Source organism: Fibroporia radiculosa (genome assembly GCF_000313525.1).
Source record: "Fibroporia radiculosa TFFH 294 genomic supercontigs, scaffold296, whole genome shotgun sequence".
In the NCBI taxonomy this organism is placed as follows: Eukaryota; Fungi; Basidiomycota; class Agaricomycetes; order Polyporales; family Fibroporiaceae; genus Fibroporia; species Fibroporia radiculosa.
In genome coordinates, this window is record NW_012133193.1 from 144,590 (window position 1) to 156,722 (window position 12,133).

Sequence of the window (12,133 nt, forward strand, 5' to 3'; positions counted from 1 at the left end):
GATAGAGAATGTGAGACAGCAGTGCATCGGGACAACCTTTGTCCCAGGGAATGAGTGAGTTCAGAAACGGGAGCTAAGGATGAAGGTGCCCAGATGCGCTGGCACGAGATGGAGAGACGGTACAGCCCCGGTTTTTGCTTTATATTTCTGTTCAAGAAAGGACGCACCATCCCACCCCAAACACAACATCGAAAATGACGAGCGTGATGTGCCATCATGCACTCCGGCGCTAGCATGAGACTCCCGCCGACGCTGTGTGAAGTAGTCGACTGGTTGCCGAGTTGGCTTCCGGACAGAAGGGTCGGAATGCAGCAGGCAAATTGAGCAATTCATGTCTACAAGCTCGAATTAGAATAACAAGGCGCGCCAGCCCGTCAATCGCAAAGCCCGAAGAGCTTCGCATCACGAAGATAGGATCCTGACCTTTTCCGAGTCTCTCCAGCGGCCGGATTATATCACTGATGTATTGGACACGCAGACTGTGCTCAGGCGAATTCGAAGGACCGATTCACTTTACATTGTCACTTTGCAATGAAGAAGTGCGCATGTAGCCATCTGTAGCCACTGCCTGTTCGACATGTAGTTATGAATCCTGGGATGGCCTCGAGTAGATGATATAATACGGTGGGCGGTCTCAGTAGTGTCGTAACCGCAGTGGAGCTGCCACTGCCACACTTGTTTCGACTCGTGGATATTGGGCTGTAGCGCCAGCAATTTATATCAGTGTTCGCAAGAATGAAAAACTCGGGACCTAGCATTGTCCTGCAGTGATACGCTGAGATCGTGCCCTCATATTAACCGTGGCGCTCCACAGGCTCTAACACCCTCCGGCGATCATGCATCATGTTTTCGTTTGAGCATGTGCACCCACTCCAAGCTGTCGTCGAGACCGTTGCGCAGGCGCCCAATTGCACAAGGTGCTCACCTTTGATGAGCAGCCTCAGCTTGTTGTTGCCTCACATAATTCCTTACACAAGTAGAGAGACAGTGACGCTCTCAGTTGGAGAATGATTCCGTTGTCCCAGGACGGTGTGAGTGACTTGACGAAAAATAAAGAGCCAGCGAGAAAGTAATGCGTGAAAGATGAGCCAGTGTATTTCAGGAAACGACATGAATATGGTCACCGAGAGATACGCGCGATACCTGGCAGAACATTACAACGAGGTAAGTAAGGGACCTTGACCGATGGAAGTCGCGATCATCTCCTCGGCACCTCCCGAAAGCACGACGCGTAAGGCAGACGCGTCAACGCACGCCTGCACGGTGTACACCTACTCCCAACCTCTCTCTTTGTAAATCATGGTGCGTACTCTCTTGTTTTGTCTATACTATTGGCTGAGTAACATCTAGGCCAGACGTTACGACAGTTAGTTTGAACAGAATTTATTCAATGACTACGCTGACTCTGAATTCCTCTCGCAGGCCGTACGACCATCTTCTCGCCAGAAGGTCAGCTTATTCTCCTTGACCTTCCCAATAATGCTGATCTCCAATGATGAGAACAGGGCGACTTTACCAAAGTAAGTTGTGCTTGTACCCGCGCGCGCTGCCTCTCAAGCGTTATTTATGAAGTCGAGTATGCTATGGAGGCGATCTCTCATGCGGGGACCGTCCTTGGCGTGCTAGCAAAGGATGGTGTAGTGCTCGCAGCAGAGAAGAAAGTTACGGGAAAGCTGCTCGATCTAAGTGGTGTCAAAGAAGGCGGGTACGGCGGTAGTGGAGAGAAGATCTTCTTGCTCAATTCGTGCGTGTATCTGTGTCCTCGTGGTATCCGAGCTTAACACTTCTGCATATTACAGAAATGTAGTAACTGGTGTTGCGGGGATCACTGCGGATGCTAACTCACTAGTCAACTATGCACGCCAAGCAGCGCAAAAACATCTTTTCGCCTACAACGAGGACATCCCAGTTGAGCTTCTTGCCCAACGACTATGTGATCTCAAGCAGGGTTATACTCAATATGGGGGTACGTCCCTTGTACTTTCTCGAGTTTCCTGTACTCAATCCCTCATCAGGACTGCGTCCGTTTGGTGTTTCTCTCTTGTATGCCGGCTACGACGTGCATTACGACTTCCAACTCTATCACTCCGACCCATCCGGTAACTACTCCGGCTGGAAAGCCACATCTATAGGTGCCAACAACGGCACCGCGCAGAGTTTGTTGAAGCAAGAGTACAAAGATGATATGGGTGTGGAGGAGGCTATCGGCCTTGTGCTCCGGGTGATGAGCAAAACAATGGATAGTACGACACTGGGGAGCGAGAAGCGTATGTAACCTTTGCCCTTGCGCTTCTTGGCCCCGATGTAAACTGATATTTGCTCCGTCACAGTGGAATTTGCGACTCTTACGCTCGACCCCACCACGAAACAGCCAAAGGCAAGAATTTACAAGCCCGCGGAGGTCGATGCGCTGTTGGTAGAACAGGGTTTAGCAAAGAAGGACGAGGACTCCGAGATGCGAGCTGTATAACAGAACACTTAATGGATATGGTTATTGTACACGATGTGGACATTGTCTTCCCCACGAATCTGGGGATGGTGACCAGTGAGAAAAGGAGCATTTATCAATTTCTGTCCATGGACGTTTGCAATGAGGGAACATTAACCAAGACGCTCGCGTCCCCATGCGGAAGGTCGTGTCAGTGAGAATATTTACACCAAAGCGTTCAAGTAGCCCCCCACATCGCTGCGGAACACCTCTCAAACTCGCTTCCCCTCACACTCAAGCCCCTCGCAAGCCATGTCTCACGGCGACCACAGCGGACACGACATGCCCGACATGCCAATGCCTATGTGCTCCATGAACATGCTGTGGAACACCCAGATCGAGGACACCTGCATCGTCTTCCCCGGCTGGCATATTCAGACGAAGACTGCCTTCGTGTTCTCCTTTTTCGCCGTCATGGCCCTCGGCATTCTGTACGAGTGGCTGCGTGTCGCGCAGCGTGACGTCGACCGCATCATCGCTCGCCGGCTGATCGCAGACGGCAAGGGCAAGACTCGGCTGCCTAGGAGTGGGAGGGCGACCCCTGAGAGCGACTCGGAGGGCGCGGGGCTGTTGAGCGGGGTATCAGTGTTAAAGAGCCAGCCTGGGTGAGTCTGAGTCTAATAGATAGAGCGTTGTGGAGATGTGCGTCCTGACTTTCGTCTAGCACACCCCTTCCTCTTTCTGCCCGCGTGGCTAGGGCCGTGATGTATGGTCTGACGGTGTTCCTGTCGTTTTTCCTCATGCTGGTGTTCATGACATACAATGTGCGTGTCGACATCGTTGCACCCCTCGGGTGTCTAACGATCATTTTCCTTACAGGCTTATTTGATCCTCGCTGTTGTTGTGGGGGCAGCTGCCGGACACTTCATCTTTGGCTCTCGTATGGATCTTAACAGCGCATTGTCCGGCGCTGTAGATGGTCGAGGGATGGCTTGTCATTGAGCTCATTGTTAGTCGATTCTACTTTCGTGTTCCGCTATGCAACTCTTGTTATCACCATGTACGTCTACTTCGCTGTGCGAGCTCGAGTTGTCGTGTACGTTTCAGATTAAATTCTGCAGAGACTTTACCCAGTTGAATATTCATATATCATAATAAGGGGGCGCATTTGAGAATGACTCATTCTTGCCTTCAAGTTGCTGCTAATAATTAAGAAGTAACATTAACATCGCGGGAAATTATATGTATAGGTTCCCTGTGAACGAGCGCATTTCGAACTTGCACCTGGACCTTGTCGGTGTGAAACGCATACTGCAAACCACACATTAATCATCCTCCAAGAGTCGAACATTTCCTCTGAATACTACATGTCCTTTCCTCTGGAATAATGGAGGCACTCGCGGAGAGATACGTCTCTTTCGGTGCTTCCGAGGGGAGCTACTGCTCTTATATGCAGACTCAGGGCCAGAGTCTAGTTGCGGGTTCAGGGCATCCGCTTGCATAGCCTCGTCGTCCGCTTGCGGAGGAGCTGGAGGAAAATCAGGTGCCGACGACTGTCCTCTGGGTGGCTTGTCAGCATCGAGGATAGGCGGTGCGGGTATGCGCCGTGTGGTGCCGCACGTAACACATGTATATGCTATACTATGTCCGTGTGTTGAGGATGCTGAGTTGACGACCCGTCCGAGTGAATAATTTCATGTGTGCAGGTGACGAACGATGTACACTCACGTTTAGTGCGTACCGACGCCGTCGACCCAGGCATCAAGATGGTATTGCATTTCTTACAGAGGGTCCGTTTCACATTTGGATCCCTAACATGCGAACTCAGATACCACGAGCTGCTGCAGGCGAATGAACGACGTACATTCTCACAGTGGCCTTCTGGCTGATGATCTTCATCGACCGTACATAAGCCCTCGCTAATTCCGTTGTCTGCGCAGGGTGCCTCGCCTTCCTGCGCCTTTCTCGTTTCTGCTCTTTCGATAGTTCAATGACCTTGTCATTGCTTGGTTTGCCGGAGGGAGACGGGGCTATTGTGTGGAGATATGCACTGGCCTGATAGAGGAAGTTGAGGCGTTGGAGGATGTCTCTGTTTGTGACGCTGTTGAGGTTGGCCTGAGGCTCTTGATCCTTGTTCTTCTTTGCCATTGGGTTAAGATAGAAGAATAGATACAGGCTGAATGTGGCTACCATCCCAGTGTTATCTGCCCCCTGGCACCCGCTTCGCACTTGTTACCGCACACCACCGTCGCAGACTGTTCGCCGCCATCGCCTACTTGGCCCTCATCGCCGCTTATCTGGCTCATGGTCATGGTCGCAGTGCACTGTCCATCTCTCGCTCCCTAGCGCCCCACCAGCTCTGCGCAGATAACAAGGCCGCGAAGCACCGGGCTCACTTTCAAGTTGGCGTACTCCTTTATCTCTTACGCGGCGATGCTAGCCCTCACGCCTGCGTATTCCCGCCGGCCATTGTATCCGTCGGTGCGCGCTGTTCCAGTATCATCCAGGATAACGCCGAACGTGTAGACACATTTTCTCTCCCGGTATTCGACCAATTTCGCTCATGAAGTTCTCATACACGAAAATTTGCCCCAACATTGCTTGGGAGAAATCGCAGGACTGCCCATCCATACAGTTTGTCTCGCGAAGTGACCGAAGTTCTCCTTATTGCAAACGGAAATACCTTAGTTTCTGGGCTTGGATTTCATTTTCCGAGCGCTACCAGCGGTCTGACAAGATCACCGATATGTCACTGGGAGCTCACTGCATCGATCGAGCCCATATGCTTGCTGCTATAATAGTAAGTACAACATTCAATTCCACACCTTGTTCGGGTCATCACTTTTGATAATCCATTCCTGCAGACTATTCTTGTCGGCGTGGTACTGCAACGCGGTTGATCCACCAGGTTGTTAATATGCAGTTCGTAGATAATAGGGACCTTGAGTGTGCAACGTTCACAAAAGCTACGGTTATGCTATTCATATTCATTGGCACGCGATCATCGCGACGGCACGCGCTCATCTGGCTGTGGTACGTCTGCTGTTGTTCTGAATTAGCCGAAAAATTCTTACGGCATTATAGCGGTCGCTATAAGTAGTCCGCTCCTTCACTTCTGTCCCAGATCCTCCTACAGACGACCTTGGTTGTGAACATGCGTCGCTGCGTTCCCCTCTCCTTCGCCTTCACGTTATTTCTCTCTGGTGCAAATACCCTGACTGTTGTCGATCTCAAGCGGGCGCGCAATGGTTCCATCAAGGACATAGTCGACGCCGACCATGCGCGCGCAGCCTTCCTGGGTAGCGTTGGCAGTGAGCGCCCTACTACCATATCTACTACGCAGTACGCATACGAGGCGTACCTCGCCTCGGTGGGCGTTGGCAATCCTCCCACGTACTACAATCTCATCGTTGACACTGGGAGCTCGAACACGTGGGTAGGGTACGTCGCCTGCGGAGTCTGAGCGAAGCCTGCCAGTTAATTGTTCACCGGCGCCGTCACTAGCGCTAATGTGCCATACGTGAAGACAAGCACGAGTATCCCGACCGGTGAAGCAGTCAACGTCACCTACGGATCCGGAAATTTTACTGGCTACGAATGTGAGCATCACGTCTGAGTGTTGAAGGGAGGTGGCTACAGCTGTGCACTCACTCAGATTACGATGAGGTGACAATTGCCTCCGGTCTTGTTATCAAGAACCAATCAATTGCAGATGCGACTGAATATGCAGGATTTTAGTGAGTCGGTCCTAGAGCATGTTTCTACGATCTCTGACGTCAATGTCTACAGCGGTGTGGATGGCATTATTGGATTTGGACCTACCGACTTGACTCTAACATCGCTTACCGATTATCCGGACAAGACTATACCGACGGTCATGAACAATGCTTACGCACAAGGAATTATACCAGAGCAGGTTCTTGGTGTCTCATTTGCCCCTCCGAGTTCTAATGATTCAACAAGTTTGTACTCTTCGATCAGTTCCCGGACACCTGCTGATCAATACATTACAGATGGAAAGCTTACTCTTGGAGGCATTGACGACTCGCTCGTACGTCTTTCAGCATGTCTGGTGTTAGTATCTGCAAGTGACTTTGTTCTCAGTATATCGGTCCTTTGTTATGGACGCCGGTGACACAGACGGCCTTTGCTAGTCATTACTGGGGTGTGAACATCTCGGTGATGTACGGGTTCGAGGCGTTCACACCTGCCAGTCTCGCTGGAATCGTCGACACAGGCACCACATGTACGTTCTCTCTACGTGTCGCCGTCTTGCCTTGTGCTTACTTTTACACAGTGATATATTTCTGGGATTCCTGGTATGAGCTATATACCCAGTCGATCCCAGGAAGCTTTTACGACGCGACCTATACCGGATTGACTGCCATCCCCGAATCGGAAGTACCGTTCATGCAACCCATCACGGTTCTTGTGAGTGGGCAGCCGTTACTGTTCGATGCTGCTGCGCAGCTGGTCCCACCGGACGAGGTAGAAGGTGGCCAGGCTGGATACCGGTATAGCTTTATCCTTCCATTGGGTGACGTTCCCATTCCCGGATTCCAATTCGTTTTGGGCTTGAAGTTTATGGAGCGCTTCTATGCAGTATGTGGGATGCTCTTCGTTTCAGCGTGGGGTCTGAATGAACATCTCCTTGTTTACAGGTATTCGACACGGACCATAGCCGTGTTGGGTTCGGATATACGTATGTGTTCCTATTTCCAGCTTCTTTCAATGGCGTTAACGGTGGCGTTTCTTATCTTGTCTCGTCGATAGCGAACATACATTCAGCCAGACTGGTCTATGATGCTGATGGAGGAAAAATAGGTTCACATTATTGCTGAACATAAAGTGGGGCCTCAATGCTGCTGCTGTGCATTATGCTAATGTCTAGCCAGACTAATTTGTTCATGCGCTAATCTCTCTACATGACTTGTTCGCGATGTAGTAGGTATTTTATGGTCCACTATGATCTCGAGATGACAGATTGGCAACTACGCGCCTGCGGGATGCGTGCCCGTCACTTTCTTGTTCCACATGCTTTGCCTGTCATTCGGCATATTTTCTGAGCGTATGCGGCGAAAGCACGAAGTTGAAGGCTTGCGGCTGAATGTGCGCTTGTTTCACACGGAATATGTTACCGAGATCCCTCGAAGTCCTGCTGCGCAGACGCTGCTATGGCTTCAACGGAACACTCGTTTAGGTGATCCATTTCTGTTGTGTATACGGCGTGAGCCTTGTTTTTGTAATAATACTTGCAACATGTCGCTGTTGACTCATTGCTCACTGCTCAACAGGACGAATATGTTGTCGCGGCAATCAACCTGAAACATGATTCACTGATTCCCGACCCTTGCTTTGCAACGCAGCCTGTGCCACGGGTCCGCAGATCTCTTCCCGCCGTTATATGGTGCATCGCATTCCTATCCGATGGCCAGTGGTCATGTCATTGGGTATTGCAGTGCTCCAACGCAAACCAACGTTCGACCTAACCTGGCTAATATAGTCCGTCCCCGCACGATTTAGCTTTCAAGTTAAAGTAGTGGCTCATGAAATACCAGTAAGTAGTCGTCTCGTCGTTGACTTTGCTACGCCAAGGCGGGCGGGCTCCCACGTAGCATCAGTTCAGGACCAAAGTACTACTTAGCGCACTGCATTGAAGTCAACGCTGATGTTCATTATGCGAGCGCGCACTGGTACACTCTGGTATGCTCCTCTTCTTCCGCAAGCGAAGTCCCATTGTCCGTAATCTGTCTCGCCTTCAAAGGGTCGCAAGTTTTGTACAGCTTGCAGATCTGAGATTATGTTTCCCGCCGGATTATTCGGGACTATTTAATGGACTCACATGCCTCGACGCGTGCCTATCAGGGCTAGCACTGGTGTATTTACTCTGATTTCTGCAGCACCGACTTGAGATCGCTATAAGGAGAGGAGGCCTCATCCCCTCGCATCTGCTCAATCCACCCACTGCCAATTCCAGCTGCGGACATGCACCGCTGCCTTGCCATCTCCATTGTCGTCGCCGCTGCCTGTCTTTCTGGTGCACATGCCGCTATTTCCGTTGGCCTCACGCGGACACAGAACGGCTCTCTAAAGAACGTGGCCAAAGCGGATCAGGCACGCCGGGCATTGTTGAGCAGAGCCAACAGCGAGGGCGCAACAAGTCTTCCGATCGCGCAGTTAGGGTATGCAGCTTACACTGCCTCTATTGGAATTGGAAATCCTCCCACCTATTACAATCTCCTCGTGGACTCTGGAAGCTCAAACACATGGATAGGGTACGCCGCCTCTAGACATAACGTGTGAAAGCTTTGTGCTTATTGTGCATCGAACTCTGTACAGCGGTAACAAACCCTACGTTAAGACTAGCACCAGCGTTCCTACTGGAGAGGCCGTAAATGTGAGCAACGCCGGAGGCGCATTTGTCGGTAGCGAATGTAAGTATGGAGCATGTGGTAGGCTCTGGATGGTTGCTTAGATTTTATACCCTCAGACTATGACGAAGTAGCTCTTGCGCCTGGGCTTATCATTAGGAACCAATCCATTGCTGACGCAACTGGGGCTATGGCCCCACCGTGAGTAGGCTCACCGGTGACTCAAGTTACAATGACCGCTCATAAACGTGAATTCCTCAGGGGTGTGGACGGTATTATTGGCTTTGGTCCTGTCAACCTCACGTTGCAAACATTCGAGAACAACCCGATGCAGACCATTCCTACTGTGATGAACAATGCATATGCTCAAAAGATCATACCAGAACAGGTCTTGGGTGTATACTTCGCACCTGCCACCTCAAACTACTCGATGAGTCCGTATAACTAACATGTGCACCGCTCATGCTGACTCATTCATCTCATAGACGGACAGCTCACTTTTGGAGGCGTCGACGAGTCACTGGTACGTCATGCGCCTTTCTTCATGCGACACAATCAAGTCAATTCAACGATGTGTCCTTAGTGCGTTGGCCCCATTCATTGGACGCCAGTTACCACGACCAAATTCGCTGATCTATACTGGGGCGTGAACATCTCTGCCTCGTACGGGAGGAAGACGCTCATACCCGCCACGCACTCCGGGATCATTGACACTAGCAGCACATGTGCGTTCTCCCTGCTCATCACTGTGTCGTCCGCGTTGACCCCAAGGCAGTGACCGGTGTTTTGGATGCATGGTATGAGACATACATCAAGGCGATTCCGGGAAGCTTCTTCGACGCGAATGTCACCGGATTGACTGCTATCCCCGAGTCGTCAGTAAAGCACATGCACATGATCGCCATTTTCGTGGAGGGACAGCCACTGCTGTGGGACGTAGAGGCACAGCTGGCTCCGAAGAGCTTGGCCACGGAGCTGGGTGGCGAGTCTGGGTTCCGCTACAGCTATATTGTGCCGATAGGTACGGCGTTCTTACCGGGGATTGACTTTATATTGGGCATGAGTTTCATAGAGCGTTTCTACACGGTCAGTCCTTGTTTTGACCTGATGCCCCGTAGTGATGTCGAGCCGTTCTGGTTATAGGTACTCGATACAGATAACAGCCGGGTCGGGTTCGCATATACGTACGTCCAGTCTGTTTATTTCTTCCATCTGTCTTCATGCTCACAATGGTCGCTGGTGATACTCGGGAACAGCAATCATACGTTCAGTGCCCTCCTGTGACGATTGGCCTATGCTGCTCTAGCAACATTGTAGCCATCAAACTCTCCATTGCCCCTGTATTTATGCTGATAGGTTGCAACGCCCACCTGCTCACAGCACTGATGATATATTCTTGATGACATATTTTATATATGCTTAATGTAGTTGATACATTGTCCTCTGCTGTGAAGATAGTGCAACAGTACTGTACACTCACTCACTCAGTGACACATTTGCTGAACCCAGTGCTGATTTATAGTATCAAGAGCTGTGCCAGTAACTTGTAATGATATCTAGATGGTAAAACATTGAGGCTATTCTGTGAAAGAGAAATAAAACACTACAAGATCCCTGCTGGCAACCTTCAGCCTGACTAGGAGGAGGACAACTGGTCTTGTACTCAGATGTTTCAAGACTGGGCAACTGCACTTCTGTCAATGACTGCATTGAAATTGTGGGCTTTGGGGCAGAAGTGACTTATACTTGATCTAAGGGCCTATTTGGCATAAAAGTACAGTGTCCTGGGAACATGTACTTGTGCACACTTCTGCAATACTCATAAACATTGGCAAATGAACTAGATGCAGCTTATACTCACACCTTGTATAAGGCAATCATGTACATTAGGGAATGAAAATGTTGCAATGTTTGCAACAGTTGTATTGTTTGGCTTGTAGAATGGGAACTAGATGTGCTAATATAGTATTGAAGAGGACAATAAAACTATGAGTGTGGTTATGAGTAAGATAATGATTGTTACAGTCTGATGAGAGAGGGTTTTCTTTTCTTTTTCTTTCTTTGTCTTGACCCTGTACTATGTAACAACAGACAACACCTGTTAATCTATCTCTGTTTCATTCCTATCTATCTGTCATCATACTCATCACTGATTCATCTTAGTTGTCATCTACTCCACTTCTATCTGTTAGTTAATTGACTGTTAGTTGATTGATTCATCTTATCAACTGTTTCATCCCTATGTTTCACCTCAACAGAACTCTATCTATTTTCTGATTCCTTTCTCTATTTAAGATATATACTCCAGTGTTAAGCTTTGGTTTTGTCCTCTTGTTCCCTACATACATCTAATAGGGATATCTTGTTAATAGACACTAGCTTGTCTATTCAGTCCTTGCCTGCCTTAGCTCTGCATCAGTATCTAGCTTTCCTTAGTGTGTACTCTCAAACTTCCTTCAACTCAAGAAAGCTCAGCCTCAGTTGAACAAACCCCAAGTACAGTCTTCAGCATAAGACTCTGCATCTAGTCTTCAAATGCTAAGTAAAACTCCTGATTCTTAGTTGTTTAGGTCCCTAAACAATGATGCAATTGTTTGCACTTATTTATTGCACACTGTTATATAAAGCTGCAATAAACCAGGTTATTTTTGTCATAGTTTAAAACATATTTTCTTATTTCTATTCTATTTTTTATATCTCTTCTATAGTTATTGGAACATATCTTTACTTATCTATGCCATAAAAGAGCTGTCCTATTTTTATATAGATCAGTTCATATCATTGTAGCACATGATTCAAATCAGGTGACCTGCTATTACTAGCTGATATTATAGGTAGTACACTAATGGTTGATTAGCATAGCTGCACAGTGACTTAAGGCAGGGCCTTCCAGCATATTCCACACCTGACTTGTTTGTCAGCATGGGGTATCAGGAGTCTCTATGCAGTGCCATTGGTCTTAGAGCTCATGTATATAAACCTCTCTGTCTGAGCATCATCCCTGAAACTAAACTATTTTGTCTACCATCATCTGTGAGTGCATTTCATCCTTGTGTCACTACCCTCTACTCAACACTTCAAACCTTTTGTTTGTTAAATGAATAGTGAGATGCACCATAAATGTTAAGGGACCTAATGACTGAGGATCAGGAGTTTGACTTATAACTGATATTAGGACTTATACACATAAGGCTGACGTGCTATAACTGTACTAGACTTGTAAACTGAGCCACTGTAACTAACAGTGGTTTGAGAGCATATACTGATTGAAGCAAAGCTTCAGGCTAAGACTGAATAGACAACTGAGTCTATTACTGAAGATGTCCCTATGAAG

The 12,133-nt window shown here is 48.8% G+C and overlaps 5 protein-coding genes across 5 annotated transcripts; 4 read left to right on the forward strand and 1 right to left on the reverse strand.

Moving 5' to 3' along the window:
• Positions 1 to 1,110: 1,110 nt before the first annotated feature.
• FIBRA_00705 (uncharacterized protein) lies at positions 1,111 to 2,470 on the forward strand (the record flags this gene model as incomplete). Its single annotated transcript, XM_012322594.1, has 8 exons — positions 1,111 to 1,164; positions 1,351 to 1,366; positions 1,423 to 1,449; positions 1,506 to 1,520; positions 1,573 to 1,744; positions 1,800 to 1,966; positions 2,016 to 2,267; positions 2,331 to 2,470. The coding sequence occupies 8 exons, from the start codon at positions 1,111 to 1,113 to the stop codon at positions 2,468 to 2,470; spliced, it is 843 nt and encodes a 280-aa protein (XP_012177984.1).
• Positions 2,471 to 2,740: 270 nt separating this feature from the next.
• FIBRA_00706 (uncharacterized protein) lies at positions 2,741 to 3,430 on the forward strand (the record flags this gene model as incomplete). The annotated part of the gene is made up of 3 exons (XM_012322595.1): positions 2,741 to 3,093; positions 3,153 to 3,252; positions 3,308 to 3,430. The coding sequence occupies 3 exons, from the start codon at positions 2,741 to 2,743 to the stop codon at positions 3,428 to 3,430; spliced, it is 576 nt and encodes a 191-aa protein (XP_012177985.1).
• A 323-nt stretch (positions 3,431 to 3,753) lies between these two features.
• Positions 3,754 to 4,576, reverse strand: FIBRA_00707 (uncharacterized protein; the record flags this gene model as incomplete). Its single annotated transcript, XM_012322596.1, has 3 exons — positions 3,754 to 4,091; positions 4,157 to 4,239; positions 4,293 to 4,576. The coding sequence occupies 3 exons, from the start codon at positions 4,574 to 4,576 to the stop codon at positions 3,754 to 3,756; spliced, it is 705 nt and encodes a 234-aa protein (XP_012177986.1).
• A 1,006-nt stretch (positions 4,577 to 5,582) lies between these two features.
• Positions 5,583 to 7,232, forward strand: FIBRA_00708 (uncharacterized protein; the record flags this gene model as incomplete). The annotated part of the gene is made up of 9 exons (XM_012322597.1): positions 5,583 to 5,869; positions 5,933 to 6,027; positions 6,084 to 6,165; positions 6,218 to 6,390; positions 6,442 to 6,479; positions 6,533 to 6,674; positions 6,726 to 7,030; positions 7,090 to 7,130; positions 7,202 to 7,232. 9 exons carry the CDS (start codon positions 5,583 to 5,585, stop codon positions 7,230 to 7,232), a joined length of 1,194 nt encoding a protein of 397 aa, XP_012177987.1.
• A 1,181-nt stretch (positions 7,233 to 8,413) lies between these two features.
• FIBRA_00709 (uncharacterized protein) lies at positions 8,414 to 9,942 on the forward strand (the record flags this gene model as incomplete). Its single annotated transcript, XM_012322598.1, has 7 exons — positions 8,414 to 8,703; positions 8,768 to 8,862; positions 8,919 to 9,000; positions 9,061 to 9,233; positions 9,285 to 9,322; positions 9,383 to 9,524; positions 9,575 to 9,942. The coding sequence occupies 7 exons, from the start codon at positions 8,414 to 8,416 to the stop codon at positions 9,940 to 9,942; spliced, it is 1,188 nt and encodes a 395-aa protein (XP_012177988.1).
• Positions 9,943 to 12,133: the final 2,191 nt, after the last annotated feature.